General features: G+C 34.1%; 1 protein-coding gene across 4 annotated transcripts in view; it reads right to left on the bottom strand.

Moving 5' to 3' along the window:
* The window catches only part of AP3B1 (adaptor related protein complex 3 subunit beta 1), a 261,798-nt gene that overhangs the window by 2,416 nt on the left and 245,933 nt on the right, over positions 1–13,449 (bottom strand). For all 4 annotated transcript variants that reach the window (XR_003234954.2, XR_011997056.1, XM_025998266.2 and 1 more), the window contains one exon: positions 10,118–10,256. Coding sequence is in view for 2 of the 4 variants with exons in the window: in XM_025998266.2 (XP_025854051.2) it covers positions 10,118–10,256 (139 nt within the window). In the remaining 2 variants the exon portion in view is untranslated. The remainder of the gene's footprint in view (positions 1–10,117; positions 10,257–13,449) is intronic.

Here is a 13,449-nt window from a genome sequence, read left to right as displayed (position 1 = left end):
TGGTAAGGAATCTGACAGAGCAGTTTTTCTACTTGAGAGAAGCAACTGTAAGTAACCAGTTTAGGAAGTGAAATCATACCAGTGTGTTTTTTTTTAATTTTTAAAAATTTTTTAAAGATTTATTTATTTATTTATGATAGAGAATGAGAGAGAGAGAGGGAGAGAGAGAGAGAGAGAGAGAGGCAGAGACACATGAGGAGGGAGAAGCAGGCTCCATGCCGGGAGCCTGACGCGGAACTCGATTCCGGGACTCCAGGATCACGCCCTGGGCCAAAGGCAGGCGCTAAACCGCTGAGCCACCCAGGGATCTCCCATACCAGTGTTTTTAAAGAGATTTTATAAATTCTCATAATATACACATCGGTGTGCTCTTCAGATGTCCACACAAGACATAAGGAACTGCGTACCTAATTCCATCTTCCAGAAAACACAAATATCACTTTTCTATATCACAATATAGAAAAGACCCTCTTTTCTATATTACCCCTTAACAAGTTTATGCATTTCTTTTGTCCACATTTTTGAGGTTCTTCTGTGTCACAGGAGAATCCTGTTTCTGTATTTCTTTAAACCATGTCTGTATGTCTGTTAAACCAAAGGGTATTAGGTAGCTCTACTGTCCTTCTCATTTATGTAACTCCCCCCCCCCACACACAGATTTGGTCATCACCAAATCTTCATTCAACACATAATTCAACAGAGGTCCCTATTTCTGACAGGGTTATAATTATGTAAACAATAGTCTTATTAGTCCCTTTATTTACTTAACACTTGTGCCTTGGGACTACAGAGAAGGAGATTATGTCTGAATAGGGACACAAAAGCACTTGAATTTCAGGGTTGCACAGCCCCAAGGCACATTTTATCTCTTTTCTATTAAAAACTTAAGAGTTGATGGTACAGTAACATAAATTCAGCAGAGACAAATGTCAGTCTTGATGTCAGTATGTTTACAGAGACTAAAATTAGTGTCTTGTACATGTTTTTGAACTTATTAACAAAATTTTCAATACTGTAAAGAATAGGGGCATGAAAGAAAAGAGATCTTTGCTTACACTATAGTAGAAACACGCTAAGCAAATCATCCTAGCAATAAAATCTGTTAGCTGGTGTAAAAGCTACTGCCTTTTTAAACTAAGTTTCTCTGTTCTAGTGGGCACAAATGGTGGAAGCAATGTTTTAAAGTAGAAGACTAGATCAGATGTTCTGACATTCTCATTTCACAGTTCAAAAAGGATGTATTTAATTGGAACACAGCATGATTACAACTGGGTTGTTTTGGTCCATGAAAAGCAAAGCCACCTCCCCCTCAACCCCCCCGCCAAATTTATTAATCACTTAATGCCCAAACAGGCTTTGCTTTAACATACACTGAAAAGATGGTTATGGAAAGAATACCAGTAAATAAATAATACATAGCTAGCTTTGGGAGGTAAGAAACAATGTTTATAAAGACAGCTTGGGTCAAATACTTCTATGTTAAATTTAATAGCTGACATCAGGACCTCTATACTTGACCTCAAATGAAGACAGACACTTTTCCAGAAGGCATGTGCGGTTTTTGGATCACCATATTCACAACTGCAGCTTCCACTTATTAAATGCTTTGTATAGCGGGCACTTGCTTGATTCTATGAGGCAGATCACTTTATAGATGAGGGAACTAAGGCCTCAGAAGTTGAGGAACGTGCTCTTGAGCACACAGCTAGTGAATGGTTGAGCAGAAATTTGAACCCAAGTATTCTGATTCTGGATTACATACAATCTCAAATATGCAAAGTGCACCCTAAATATTTTTTTATTAGTAAACAGATAAACAAAGGTTTTTATTTACTTAATATGCATATAATCTTTTGTTATTCCAAAAACTTTAAGAGGGAAGATATTTCCCTTCAAAACTGTGTACCTGAATTTGCACCATTATGGAATTCAGAGCATCCTGACTTGGTGCTTTGTCATAATAACTTTCAAATTTCTGCCTTTAAAGATCTAAAATATTTTAAACAGCCACTACTTTCCACTCCCTCAAAAGAGACACCAGCAGTGAATAATATAAAATCTTTTTGAATGGAGCTGTAACACAGGGAGGGACTTCTGGGAGGCCAACCAACCTCAAACACCAGTAACACCACAAATGAGAACAAATAAGAGGGTGACAGTTAAAGATGTATTGCCTGTATGATGGGCTCCATGTTATTAAAAGGATACCATCTAGGTGTTTTTCATAATTTTTCATTTTCATTCCACCACCAAGCACTCGCTGTTTGTAATCACCAACTGAGAAGGTAAAACTATTTAGATATATCTGTATTTCATTTTATTACGTCTTTTTGTCTATTATCTTTAACAATTGACATTTAATCTTTGAAGCTTGTAGGAATTCTTAAGATTAAAGAAAAAGACAAAATAAGCTGCTTGCCAAACCTAAATAAAGATACCACTTTTCTTAAAAAACTTAATTTGTCTTAACTATCGACAGAATTATGAAAAAAGCTCAGATAACAAAAACAAATTGGTATAAATTTATTATCTACAATACATGGCTTTATTCCCTCGTGCACTTAAGCCATACTTTTTTTTTTTTTAGATTTATGAGAAACTGGCTATGGAACATAAATGTTGTCAGAAGGAAGAGAAATTCTACAACTCAATTGTTTGAACAACTACAACAGGACGACGTGAATTAAAAAGTATTTATCTGAAAGACTGTATCAATCTCCAGGGTAATCACAAATATAAAAATTTTAAGTAGAATCATATTTGCCACACTTAAAGCAACAGCTCTAGGACATGCTTTTTCTTCTCTTGGATAGTCTTCCTGGTTTCTGATTTTTCTATTCTGAGTTCAATTTTCTCGTGTTTTCTGTTCTACTGGTTACCAGAAGCTGTGACAATGGCCTACTCAGGCTAAAACTTTTTTTTCCTCTACTCTTACATGAAGCCTTCAATTACTGCCTGCTGAAGCAGATAGAATCCTATTAGTAAGAAAGACGATCACAGGATGCAGTGCCCTGCCCTAGCTGTATAAAAATAATTAGTCCAAAGTTGACAAATGTGTAATGAAGTCACACAATGATTATATGTAAGAAATATTGGTTTCAATAAGCCAAACATCAAATGCCAAAGCATGGTGACTTGGAGTATTATTTTCCAAAGAATTTAAAATGACAAATCCTTATTACTTTGAGTTATTACAGAACGTTTTAAACAAAGAATTTGTTAAATGGTAAAAAAATTCCTTTTGTTGACTATACAATTGTATTTTAAAGTTAAGTGCATTACCTAACTGAATGAATATTGAGGAAAAAGATTACATGTAATTCTAGTTTAGAGAATTCAACCAAAGCAATGTATTTTTCCCTATTATTTTTAAAAAATCAGCCAGCAATATTATAGTGTTTTTCTTTGACAATCTGATGAGAAGAGTTAAAACAAAAAAATGAGCTACTGTCACAACTTAAGAGTTTCTGTATTCTGTTCTAATCTTTAAACATGGTATAAAAAAATGATTCTCCATACTATCCTGTGAATGACTCATTCTCTTTCTTTATACAGGAAAGCTAAATAAATCTAAGTGTAGTTTCTCAAAGAAGACATGAAATATTCCAGTTATTCTAAAGCATTTCTAGGTTGTCTGTTAATGGGAGTGGGATGGGATGGGCCTTAACAACAAGCCAGATAGTAAAACAAATACATTCTTACCCTATTCTCTTTGATTCCTTATAAAACGGTCAACCCAGAAGGAAAATCATCAAGAATACCTCTCTTTCATGTCTACATGAAAACAGTTATATATATTCCTATCAAGCTGTTGCATAACAGAATATTACCTCACAAACGGTGGAATTAAATAAAACTTAAAGAATGTTTTAAAGCAAAATAAGCTGTATAGTTTGGTTATTTCTGAAATATCCAGATATGCTTTCCGTGTAAAAATTAACTGAGGTCCACATTTGTTTTTCAATGAAACGCTGTGCACAGAACCTGCAGAGATCAAAGCAGCAGATATAAAAGCGGTGCTGCCCCCTAGTGGACAGACTCCAACCTGAACAAGAACTCGGATTTCTAAATCAGTTCCACAGATCTTCAGTACTGTTTGAAATTCCAAATTTCTTGTACAGTAGTTAAAAGACCAAAGCCTGATATCTTTATACTAACAACTGTTCACAAAAAATTTTGTTTTAAGACAGCTGAGGTATTATTACTACAGTATCAAGGCTAATAAAATTAGGGCACTAAGGGCACTAAGACAGTTTTCTGTTATTGTCCTTTAAAATTACTTGATATTTAAATATTTCATGATTATTAGGGAAAAAGAAATAAAACAACAAAAACAACAGCTCAAAGGTTGAGCAACCTAAGAACAGAATAAAGGGAAATATCAAAGGCCCTACTAAGAAGTGACTGTCATTCATGTTTGTAACCCTAGTACTAAGAAAATCTGTCACAAGTCTTCAAAATATATTAAATGAAGGACTTGCACAATATAGACATTTTATGATGGAAATGGTCGTATATACAGTATTTCTCCTATTAATAATCATTTAACATATATGTGATAATAGTGATTCACAGGATGAACTAAGGCCTAGAGATGAAACAAATTGTTCTTTACATGTACTTCAGTTAAATAAAAAGATCCTTTAATTTTAAACCTATAAATATGTTGGTAAGATAAAAAGTTGACTGCCAGGTTGCCATGGATACACTGTTCTATTCACAGCACTAGACTTTCCTAATAGTTAAGGACCTGAGTAACAATAGTAAAACAATGTTTTTTCTATTAAGACTGTAATTATTCAAAAGTTGCACGTATTCAAAACTTGCAAATTAAAAAACTGACAGAGAAAAAAATAAATAAAAAATAAATAAAAAACTGACAGAGTAAATAAGATCCAAATACAGATTAAGATACATGGGGCAAGGAAAGGACTATAAGTATTGAATACAAGTTAATAATGAAAACTGTTTTGGTTCTTTTTTTTTAAGATTTATTTATTTATTCATTCAGAGAGAGCGAAGAGAGAGGCAGAGACACAGGCAGAGGGAGAAGCAGGCTCCATGCAGGAAGCCCGATGTGGGACTCGATCCTGGGTCTCCAGGATCACACCCCAGGCTGCAGGCGGCGCTAAACTGCTGCGCCACAAGGGCTGCCCTGTTTTGGTTCTTGTTGAATAAACTAAGAACTAAAATAGAATCATGGCAGAGACCAGGCTTTCCATTTTCATCAACTTACCACATATTTCTCCTTACAGGGTCAATCTGTTGTTCACGAAAGGGCAAAATGACTAGGTAGTGTGACAATTCTTTTGAACAACATCACTGTTACTGAATGTCAGAATTCTGGAAACTAGGTTAAAATGCTGGGACTGGTGAAAGACAAACTTTTACTTGTGGTCTGAGACTGTTGCACAGACAAGACTATAACACATTAATATAATTAACAGTATACTCTTGCTGGAGCACAACAGCATAGCTGGAAGAGAAAAACGAACCAAACATCTTATCTATTAGCATCTCTTAATAACTAATCTGTAAAAAGGAAATGCATAAACATAGAAGAAATACACTTTAAAATGTGTCATGTGGCTATCATTAACTCTTGATAGTGCAAGGTAGCCTCAAACTATAAACTCTGGAACATTATTGGCCTTATAACCGGGTAGAGCACTGGCTAAACTGCAGATTCCTGGGCCATGCCCCAGATGTACCAAATCTGAGTCCCTGGGTGCAGGACCCACGAATATGAGTTTTACACAACTCTCCACATGATTCTTTTGTACAGAAAAACCTTAAAGATTTTGGAGCTATAGACATTTAGCTTTCTGCTTTTTGGTCACTGTACATTAGTACCTTTGTGAGAGGACAAGCAATGTAATAAAAGCAAAGGCACCGCAATTTCTACATTGCACACTAAATATTGACACTTTCCCTTTTGCAGTCCATTCATATACTGGCTTACTGTTGTTCATTATGCCTTTGTATACACTTTATTATATATCAGTTTATTAGTATTGTCTTAAATAATACGCTTTAAGACTTTTATAACACATAGAATCTCACATGTTTTAATACGAATATCTAACACAGGACATGAAGACATTAAGCACTGTGGTTAATAAATGCTTTTTTGATGACTTTTTAAATTCTCATTTCTGTACTACTCCTTATCATGTGGTAACCGTCATCTGGAAAATAGCAGATTGCCATAATGACCATAACTCTGTATATCTCAATGGGATGGTTTTGTTCTCAAAGCAGCCCTTTGAATCACCAAGCAAGTCCCACAGAAATGAAAATAAAGTTGTCTTTCAAAAGTATACTGGTTGGCTTTCTAAGACTATTGCTCATTTAGAAAATCAAAACTAAAGGTCATATAATCTCACAGCAGATATGCTTTCTCACTGATCTTGAAAAGCAGTTAATTACATAAGAAATGCTCCTAGTTTTTTAAATGAATTCCATAAAACTTGTGCTCCTTTAATTGACTTTTTCTTAATGGAGGCCATTCTCTGTTGATATGTAGGAACCATTTTCTGCTATGTATTCAATTAAAATATCTACTTTACGCTATTACGCACTTCTGCATATTAACGAAGATTCCCTTTTTCGTAGATAATTCTTATATTAACCATTCTTTAACTTGGCATTTAATGTAAAAACTATTCAAATTTTAAGAGCAGTGGGAATAAATTATTCCAAAGTTAGACAGTGGAAACTTTATTCATTGAATGGTCAGAAAGAATACTCTGATGCTTATTGAATAGTCATCTCAGAAATAAAAGATCCTGAAAAATTAAATAGAATATAGGCCCACCAAGAGTAATGTATTGATTGTACTGGAAATTTTAATATCTTAAAATACTAATATTCAAAATACTTCTCACCCTTGTTCTTTTAAAGTCATCTTAAATCAATTACCATTAATACAAGAATAGCATTGGTCCTACTCTTCATCAACTCAAAAAGTAACCATCACAGAAGAATAAATAAGTCAGAAAGCTCACAAGGATTTCAATTTTGTGATTGACATATAAGTTTAGATGTAACTCATTAATTCCAGAGGATAATATGATACCAAACACTACAGTTAAAAACATGAGTACAACTCAATAAAGTGATAAACTGTTCATTTGTTATTGTAATATAAACAGTAACTGCTACTTCATTTTAAATGTCATTAAGAAAGGCATCAGTACAGATTTTACCAACAATTGTTCATTTTTGTTACTGCAAATAAAAATTGGCAAAAAAAAGTTACATATGGATGACAATTTTTAACAATTTCTGTATGAAAAAATACAAGTAACTCCAGGTGTTTATTGCCTGGAAGCTTTCTGAAATTTAGAACATTAATACGGCTATACTATGAGAACGAATGCAAACATTTTCAGTTACGTCTAATGAGACTTGTGAGGCAAATTAAGACAGCACAACCTAATCTTAATTATAGATAGGTATGTTTTTCACTTTTGACTGTGTAGTAACTTGGGCTCTTCCCCCAAGTTACAGAGCCAAACACCAGGCTACTGATCATACAGCCAGATTAGAGAAGTGCCAAGACATTGCAGATGTGTACAAGGACCATAAACATTAAGTTTGAGTGCAATCTCTGTATTCCAGAGCCAAATATAAACAGTTTTTAGTTGTGTGTCTCCCCTGCATTAGTACAGACAATTGAGAATTGACTATAATTTAATCACTTGAAAAGGCATTAAGTTCCAAACCACCAAGACTAGTCACAGGCAAACAATGCTTTAATAGAAATTACACAACTGTGCTAAGTTTCTTTCTTAGTCTGTTTCCCAATAGGAAGGTAGCTTTTATATTAGTTGGATTTGAGAAGGTAATCTGGCTGTTTTCTTCTAAGAAACAAAAATCTGGAAAGCTGCCATTGCTTTCAGAAAAGTTAACCCACATATAGAACAAAACAAAAAATCAGAAGTTCCAACATAAACACAGGTGATCATATGTCTTTTTGTACATTACAGAAGGACATACTAAAACAGGACTGAAGTACTGCTGGATACTAGATGTGTCAGGTAAAATTTCATATTGTATAAGGATATTCTGGTGTTTCAGGAATTTCAATAATTCAAAGTATTCATAAATAAATCAAAGAACCTCTGCTAGAGAAAATCACTTCCTGCCAAGAAAGTAAAAATATTTTCACTGAAAAGCCTTCTTTTCACTCTTCCCCCTACTGAACAACATTAACTGATAAGCTGTATTTGCATGGTCGTACCAGTATGATGACCTAATATCCATTTTATTATTTTATCATCACCCTATGTGAGATAGATAGGATTTGTCAGATATTAAGAAATGGAAGCATCAGACCTGCTAAATAACTTAACCAAGGACCTTTATTTAAAAACAAAACAAAACAAAACAAAAAAAAATAGGGTAAATTTTTTGATTAATGCAGTGTTCATTGTCACAATTAGTAGATGATGTTAGACACCTTCAATAACGGCAGATTCGCTCTCATTCAATAATGGCAGATCAAGACTTGAACTGAGTTCTTCGAAGGCCAAGATCAAGGTTTTTCCACAGATAACAAAGAATTTCATTTCACTACCCCTTCTTTTCCTTGCCATCCCTATCTAAACAGATGAAGATCTTAAAATGCATAAGAAGTTACCACTTGCCTCAAATTACCACAACCAATAATGGCAAAGATAAATCTAAAACCCAGATCAACTGCAATCATCTTTATAAGGGGGCTCTCTTACCTCTGTATTAATTTGAAAAAAAAATTAAGATTTTATAAGTAATCTCTACACCCAGTGTGGGGCTCAAACTTAAAACCCTGAGACCAAGAGTTGCATGCTCCACTGACTGAGCTAGCCCGGTACTCCCCTTTCCTCAATTTTTTTTTTAAGGTCTAAAGTCATTCTCTTTGATTTTAAATTTATTTTCTATATACATAGATAAAGGCAGAAGTGTACCATTGTCAGTGGAATGGCAAAGGAATTAAAGACGGAATTAATGAATTCCTTTGAGCTCACAGAAGACTAAGTAATAACTGCATGTTTGTTTAAGGCAATCATTTTTGTCTTTACTTTCATTTCAAGCCACTGGCACATATAAGATCACAAAGAGGGCAACCATATTAATCACATTTTCTCCTACCTTTAAGGAAAATGACTTGGATCTCATGCTTTAGATGCTGGGTGGTGAAGATATATCTGGTCTAAGAAATAGAAGCTGCATTTGGCCCTACATTGGTTTTCTAAAAGCTCCTTAATTACTGGGATCTCTCTTAAGGGATCACTGTAAAAATCACTCTGAATGTGGTACCCAAACTTCTTCCATTTCAAGTGAAAAAGTACAATTGCACTGCTTTATAAAATAGTTCTTCCTGGAAATCCACTGAATCTGGTGAAATAGGATAAATTCTCAACTGTATCTCATAAAAGGTAACTTTACAAATCACCAAACTATTATAAAACCCAAGTACACTGTCTGCCCTTCAGGATAGTCCATTCCAGTGTACTAAAGATTCCATGAAATAGGAAGAGAGCCTTAACACAAATCAATCAATTAAATATCTCATCAGAAACAAAGAGAGGGAGGCAGATACAGGTTTCAGGGTTATTATTATTTAAAGATTTTTATTTATTTATTCAAGAGAGACGGGGGGTGGTGGTGGTGGTGGGGTGGGCAGAGACATAGGCAGAGAGAGAAGCAGGCTCCATGTGGGGAGCCCGATGTGGGACGTTATCCCGAGGACTTCAGGATTATGCCATGGGACAAAGGCAGGTGCTCAACTGCTGAGCCACTCAGGCGTCCCTCAGGGTTATTATTTTCTTTTCTTTTTTTAAAGATTTTATTTACTTATTCATGAGAGACACACACAGAGAGAGGCAAAGGCACAGGCAGAGGGAGAAGCAGGCTCCATGCAGGGAGCCTGATGTGGGACTGGAGCCCGATGTGGGACTCGATCCCGGGACCATGGGATCACGCCCTGAGCTGAAGGCAGATGTTCAACTGCTGAGTCACCCAGATGTCTCAGGGTTATTATTTTCAAGGAAAACTGTGAATTGAAAATTACATATTTACATGTACATATATATACATAACTTATCTTCATATCACATGTTGATAAACCTACCTGTATATATTATCTTGGCCAGAAGGGACTACACCTACATTGGCTACATTTACAACCTTCTGAAGGATCACAGAGGGAGTGAAATTCTGTGGTGCAGCAATGATTACAGTAGAAGTTTCATTCATTCCTGTTAGCATCCCTGTAAAAGGAAAAGAAGGCTCCCTTTACTAATTTCTTTATGACAATTACAATAAAACAATTAAGTTCATAACCAAAATTTAAAAATTTTTTTCCAAAAAAACCCCGCCACTCCAGAATACAATTTTCAAGATAATTATCATAGAATTAAAATAACTGCAAATGTTATAAAAAATTTTAAATCCTTATCGTGTAGGAAAACGTATTTTAAAATGCAGTGGAACTTAACTCTTAATATATCTGATTTTCAATACTATAAGATACAAATGTGGAACCACAAAGATTTTATTCATTTTCAGTCCCTTTTAAAAAATATACCCAATTAATTTAGACTATGTTAACTATTCACACTTTTACTTTTTAAGAATTTTTTTCCCCTCTCCTTTTCATTCATAGATCTCTCTTGCCAAATGCTGCCTACGAACAAATGAAAGTGAGTCTGGAATAACCAGCACCATTACCTGATGAAAGGCCTCAACTGATGGATCAAAGGTATCTTAGCAATGACTTAAAGTCACTGAACAGTTAACGTGGTTCTAAAAAATGCACACGTATCTAAACAGCTATATTATATTTATCTCTAAATATAATAGTATTTGCCTAGTGAATGGGACTATATATTAATTACAAAAACACCAACCGAAATTTCTGAAGCAATACATTTGGAAGCAAAGGAAAAAATGTGAATGGAAAACCTTAAGTTCCAAAGACATTTAAAATTGATATTTAAGAAAAAAAGCTAAGCAAAATTATGAACAAAACCCCTATGGTTAACATGACATGTCATTAATATCAGAATTTCATGTAAAAATGTTCAGTGAACGAATTCAGTAACATGCCATTTAGAACAAATATAGAAATTTAGTACCTAGGTTAAAAAAAAACCAAAATAATTATAATAAATGCCATCTACCTTGAACTGTGATATAAGTCATTGACATCTAATGGTATCTAGTAAAAATGATAATCTTTTGAAACATTTGATATGTGCACAATAGTTTACAAATTCATGAAAAGGGTAAAATTTGATTTTATGTTTTTAAAAGGCCCTGAACCTTCAGGGCTATATATTTAATTTAGTTATTTACTGCAAATGCAACCTGAAATTTAAAAGATCCCCTATGATTAGCAGCACAAAGATATGAAAGCCTAACACTGTAAAAAGACTTATCTAGCTTTTACCAAAAAGCAGTTTTTACTAACCACTTTCAAACTTGGGGACACTATGTTCTGTCTTAGACTGTTTAACTTCAATATTAGGCAAAAGCTTTAAAAACTACACAAGCAGTCAAACACTGCTTTTAAGTAAAGCACAGTGGATGCTGACATAACACTGCTGAGAGATGTGTGTACTCATTTAGGATTTAAACCTTCTCCATTAAGCTCTATTGAAGAGCAACTGCTGAATAAATGAATGCAACTATGTTTATGTTAAAAGCCTGTTTCCCGCAGCATGTAATTAAAGGAAATGTTGTACAAAGCCAGTACTTTTGTCAAGCTCCTGTAAATGGAAAGATGGATAGCACTCAGAGAAGTGAATGCATTGCTTCATATTTAACCTTAACACTCTTGTCATTAATGGTTTGTCTAACTTGGTCTATAAAAGACAAGGTACTGCTCCATTGAAGTAAAATTTAAAAAATCAACTAAACCATGCTTTTCAGAACAGAAGATTCATTATCGTCAGCTAATGTATTGGCATAAAGCAAAGTAACATCCTATCAAGTAAGGCACACATTCAATCTGCCTTCCCACCCCCCTTTATTTTTAACTCATGCTGTTTTATTGTTATAGGCAATTTGTACCACTCAGCATGACAGTGTAAACTGAATCAAGATTAATTTACATGCAAAAGAACACTTAGGAGAGCAGCATGGTAAGCAAATGTATTGTCTCGATTGCTGAGGTGGAAAAAGAACCTGGAAAGAAAAAAAGGTGCTCTAATTAAGGGGCATCAAATATGATTGCTTGTGGTAGTTAAGGGCCAGAAAATAGTAAATGTCTGACCATTTAAAGAATTAGCATCTTGCTAGCTAGGAAACCATAAGATGGATGCATAAATCATAATAAAATTAAGTAAACATTCTAGGTTTCTTAAACCAGAGATTTTTCTAAATGAAAATATATCAGGAATTCTCAAATTAACGAGAAAGAAAAATATGCCAAGGTATCATTAAAAGTTTCTCCTATAAAAAACTGATTTTAGATACCGTATAGGCTGCTCATACATAACAAAGGTAAAGTCACCAGGAAAATATTTTAAAACTGTCAGACTACAGAATTTGTTGCTTCGTTAGAATTCACCTAAATTTTGGAGAGGCAGAGGGACAGAGTACTTAATTTAGGTTCATCAGCTGTACTTAATCGCTAAAATGTAAATCAATATAAGAAAATAAAATTAAAATTTTTCCCTAAGTTTTAGATTTCTAATTTAACATACGAAGAAAATGAGTAAGAGGAGGCAGTTTGAAATGAACAGTTGGCTTATGTCTCATAATTATTAAAACTGCCTTAAGAAACCAAATTTTTTTTGAGAGGGTCTCACGTTATTTTCAGCACCAAAATCATTCCACAGCTAGATCACTAACTCTGCAATGCTCCAAACTCAATGAGAAAAATCATGCATCTCATTTCAAGTTCTTAATACAAGTATTATAGTTAATTTCAATACATAGGATAAAAGTCTTTCTTTTAGCAAGCACTTTGACCACCAACCTGACTCATGTTTAGCCATGAAACTCTAAATGCAACAACTGAAAAACAATGACAGATCAGGCTGCGTATCAGAAATGAAACCTTTTCTGTTTTAAATAAAATTAATATGCGTGATGTATTAGATGCGCTCTTAATATGGTACAAACTTTTAATTATGTACATCTTTAGTATAAAAATAGAAGTATATTCCTCATGTTTTTTATTTAGAATTTTTCCAGTTAAATTCTAATTAATGCATTTCTTGAGTCTTAAAACATAGGCCCTGTGAAATGAGGTACTAAGTATCTGAGTTCATTTTATTTGAAGTAGAAAATTATGTAATGTGTGCATGCAATGACACACAGGTACTTCATAACTTTACTAGTATTTTACTATCCAGAAGTTTGCACTGATAAAATCTGAGGAAATGGATGTTTAAGATTTTCAGTTAGTGAGTCCTTTCTAGGTATCATTTGTTGAAATAAGCTAAGCTCTTCCTA

This window comes from Vulpes vulpes, chromosome 14 (genome assembly GCF_048418805.1).
Source record: "Vulpes vulpes isolate BD-2025 chromosome 14, VulVul3, whole genome shotgun sequence".
Lineage (NCBI taxonomy): Eukaryota > Metazoa > Chordata > Mammalia > Carnivora > Canidae > Vulpes > Vulpes vulpes.
The sequence above is the reverse complement of the archived record's forward strand: the minus strand, read 5'-3'. Positions and strand labels throughout refer to the sequence as shown.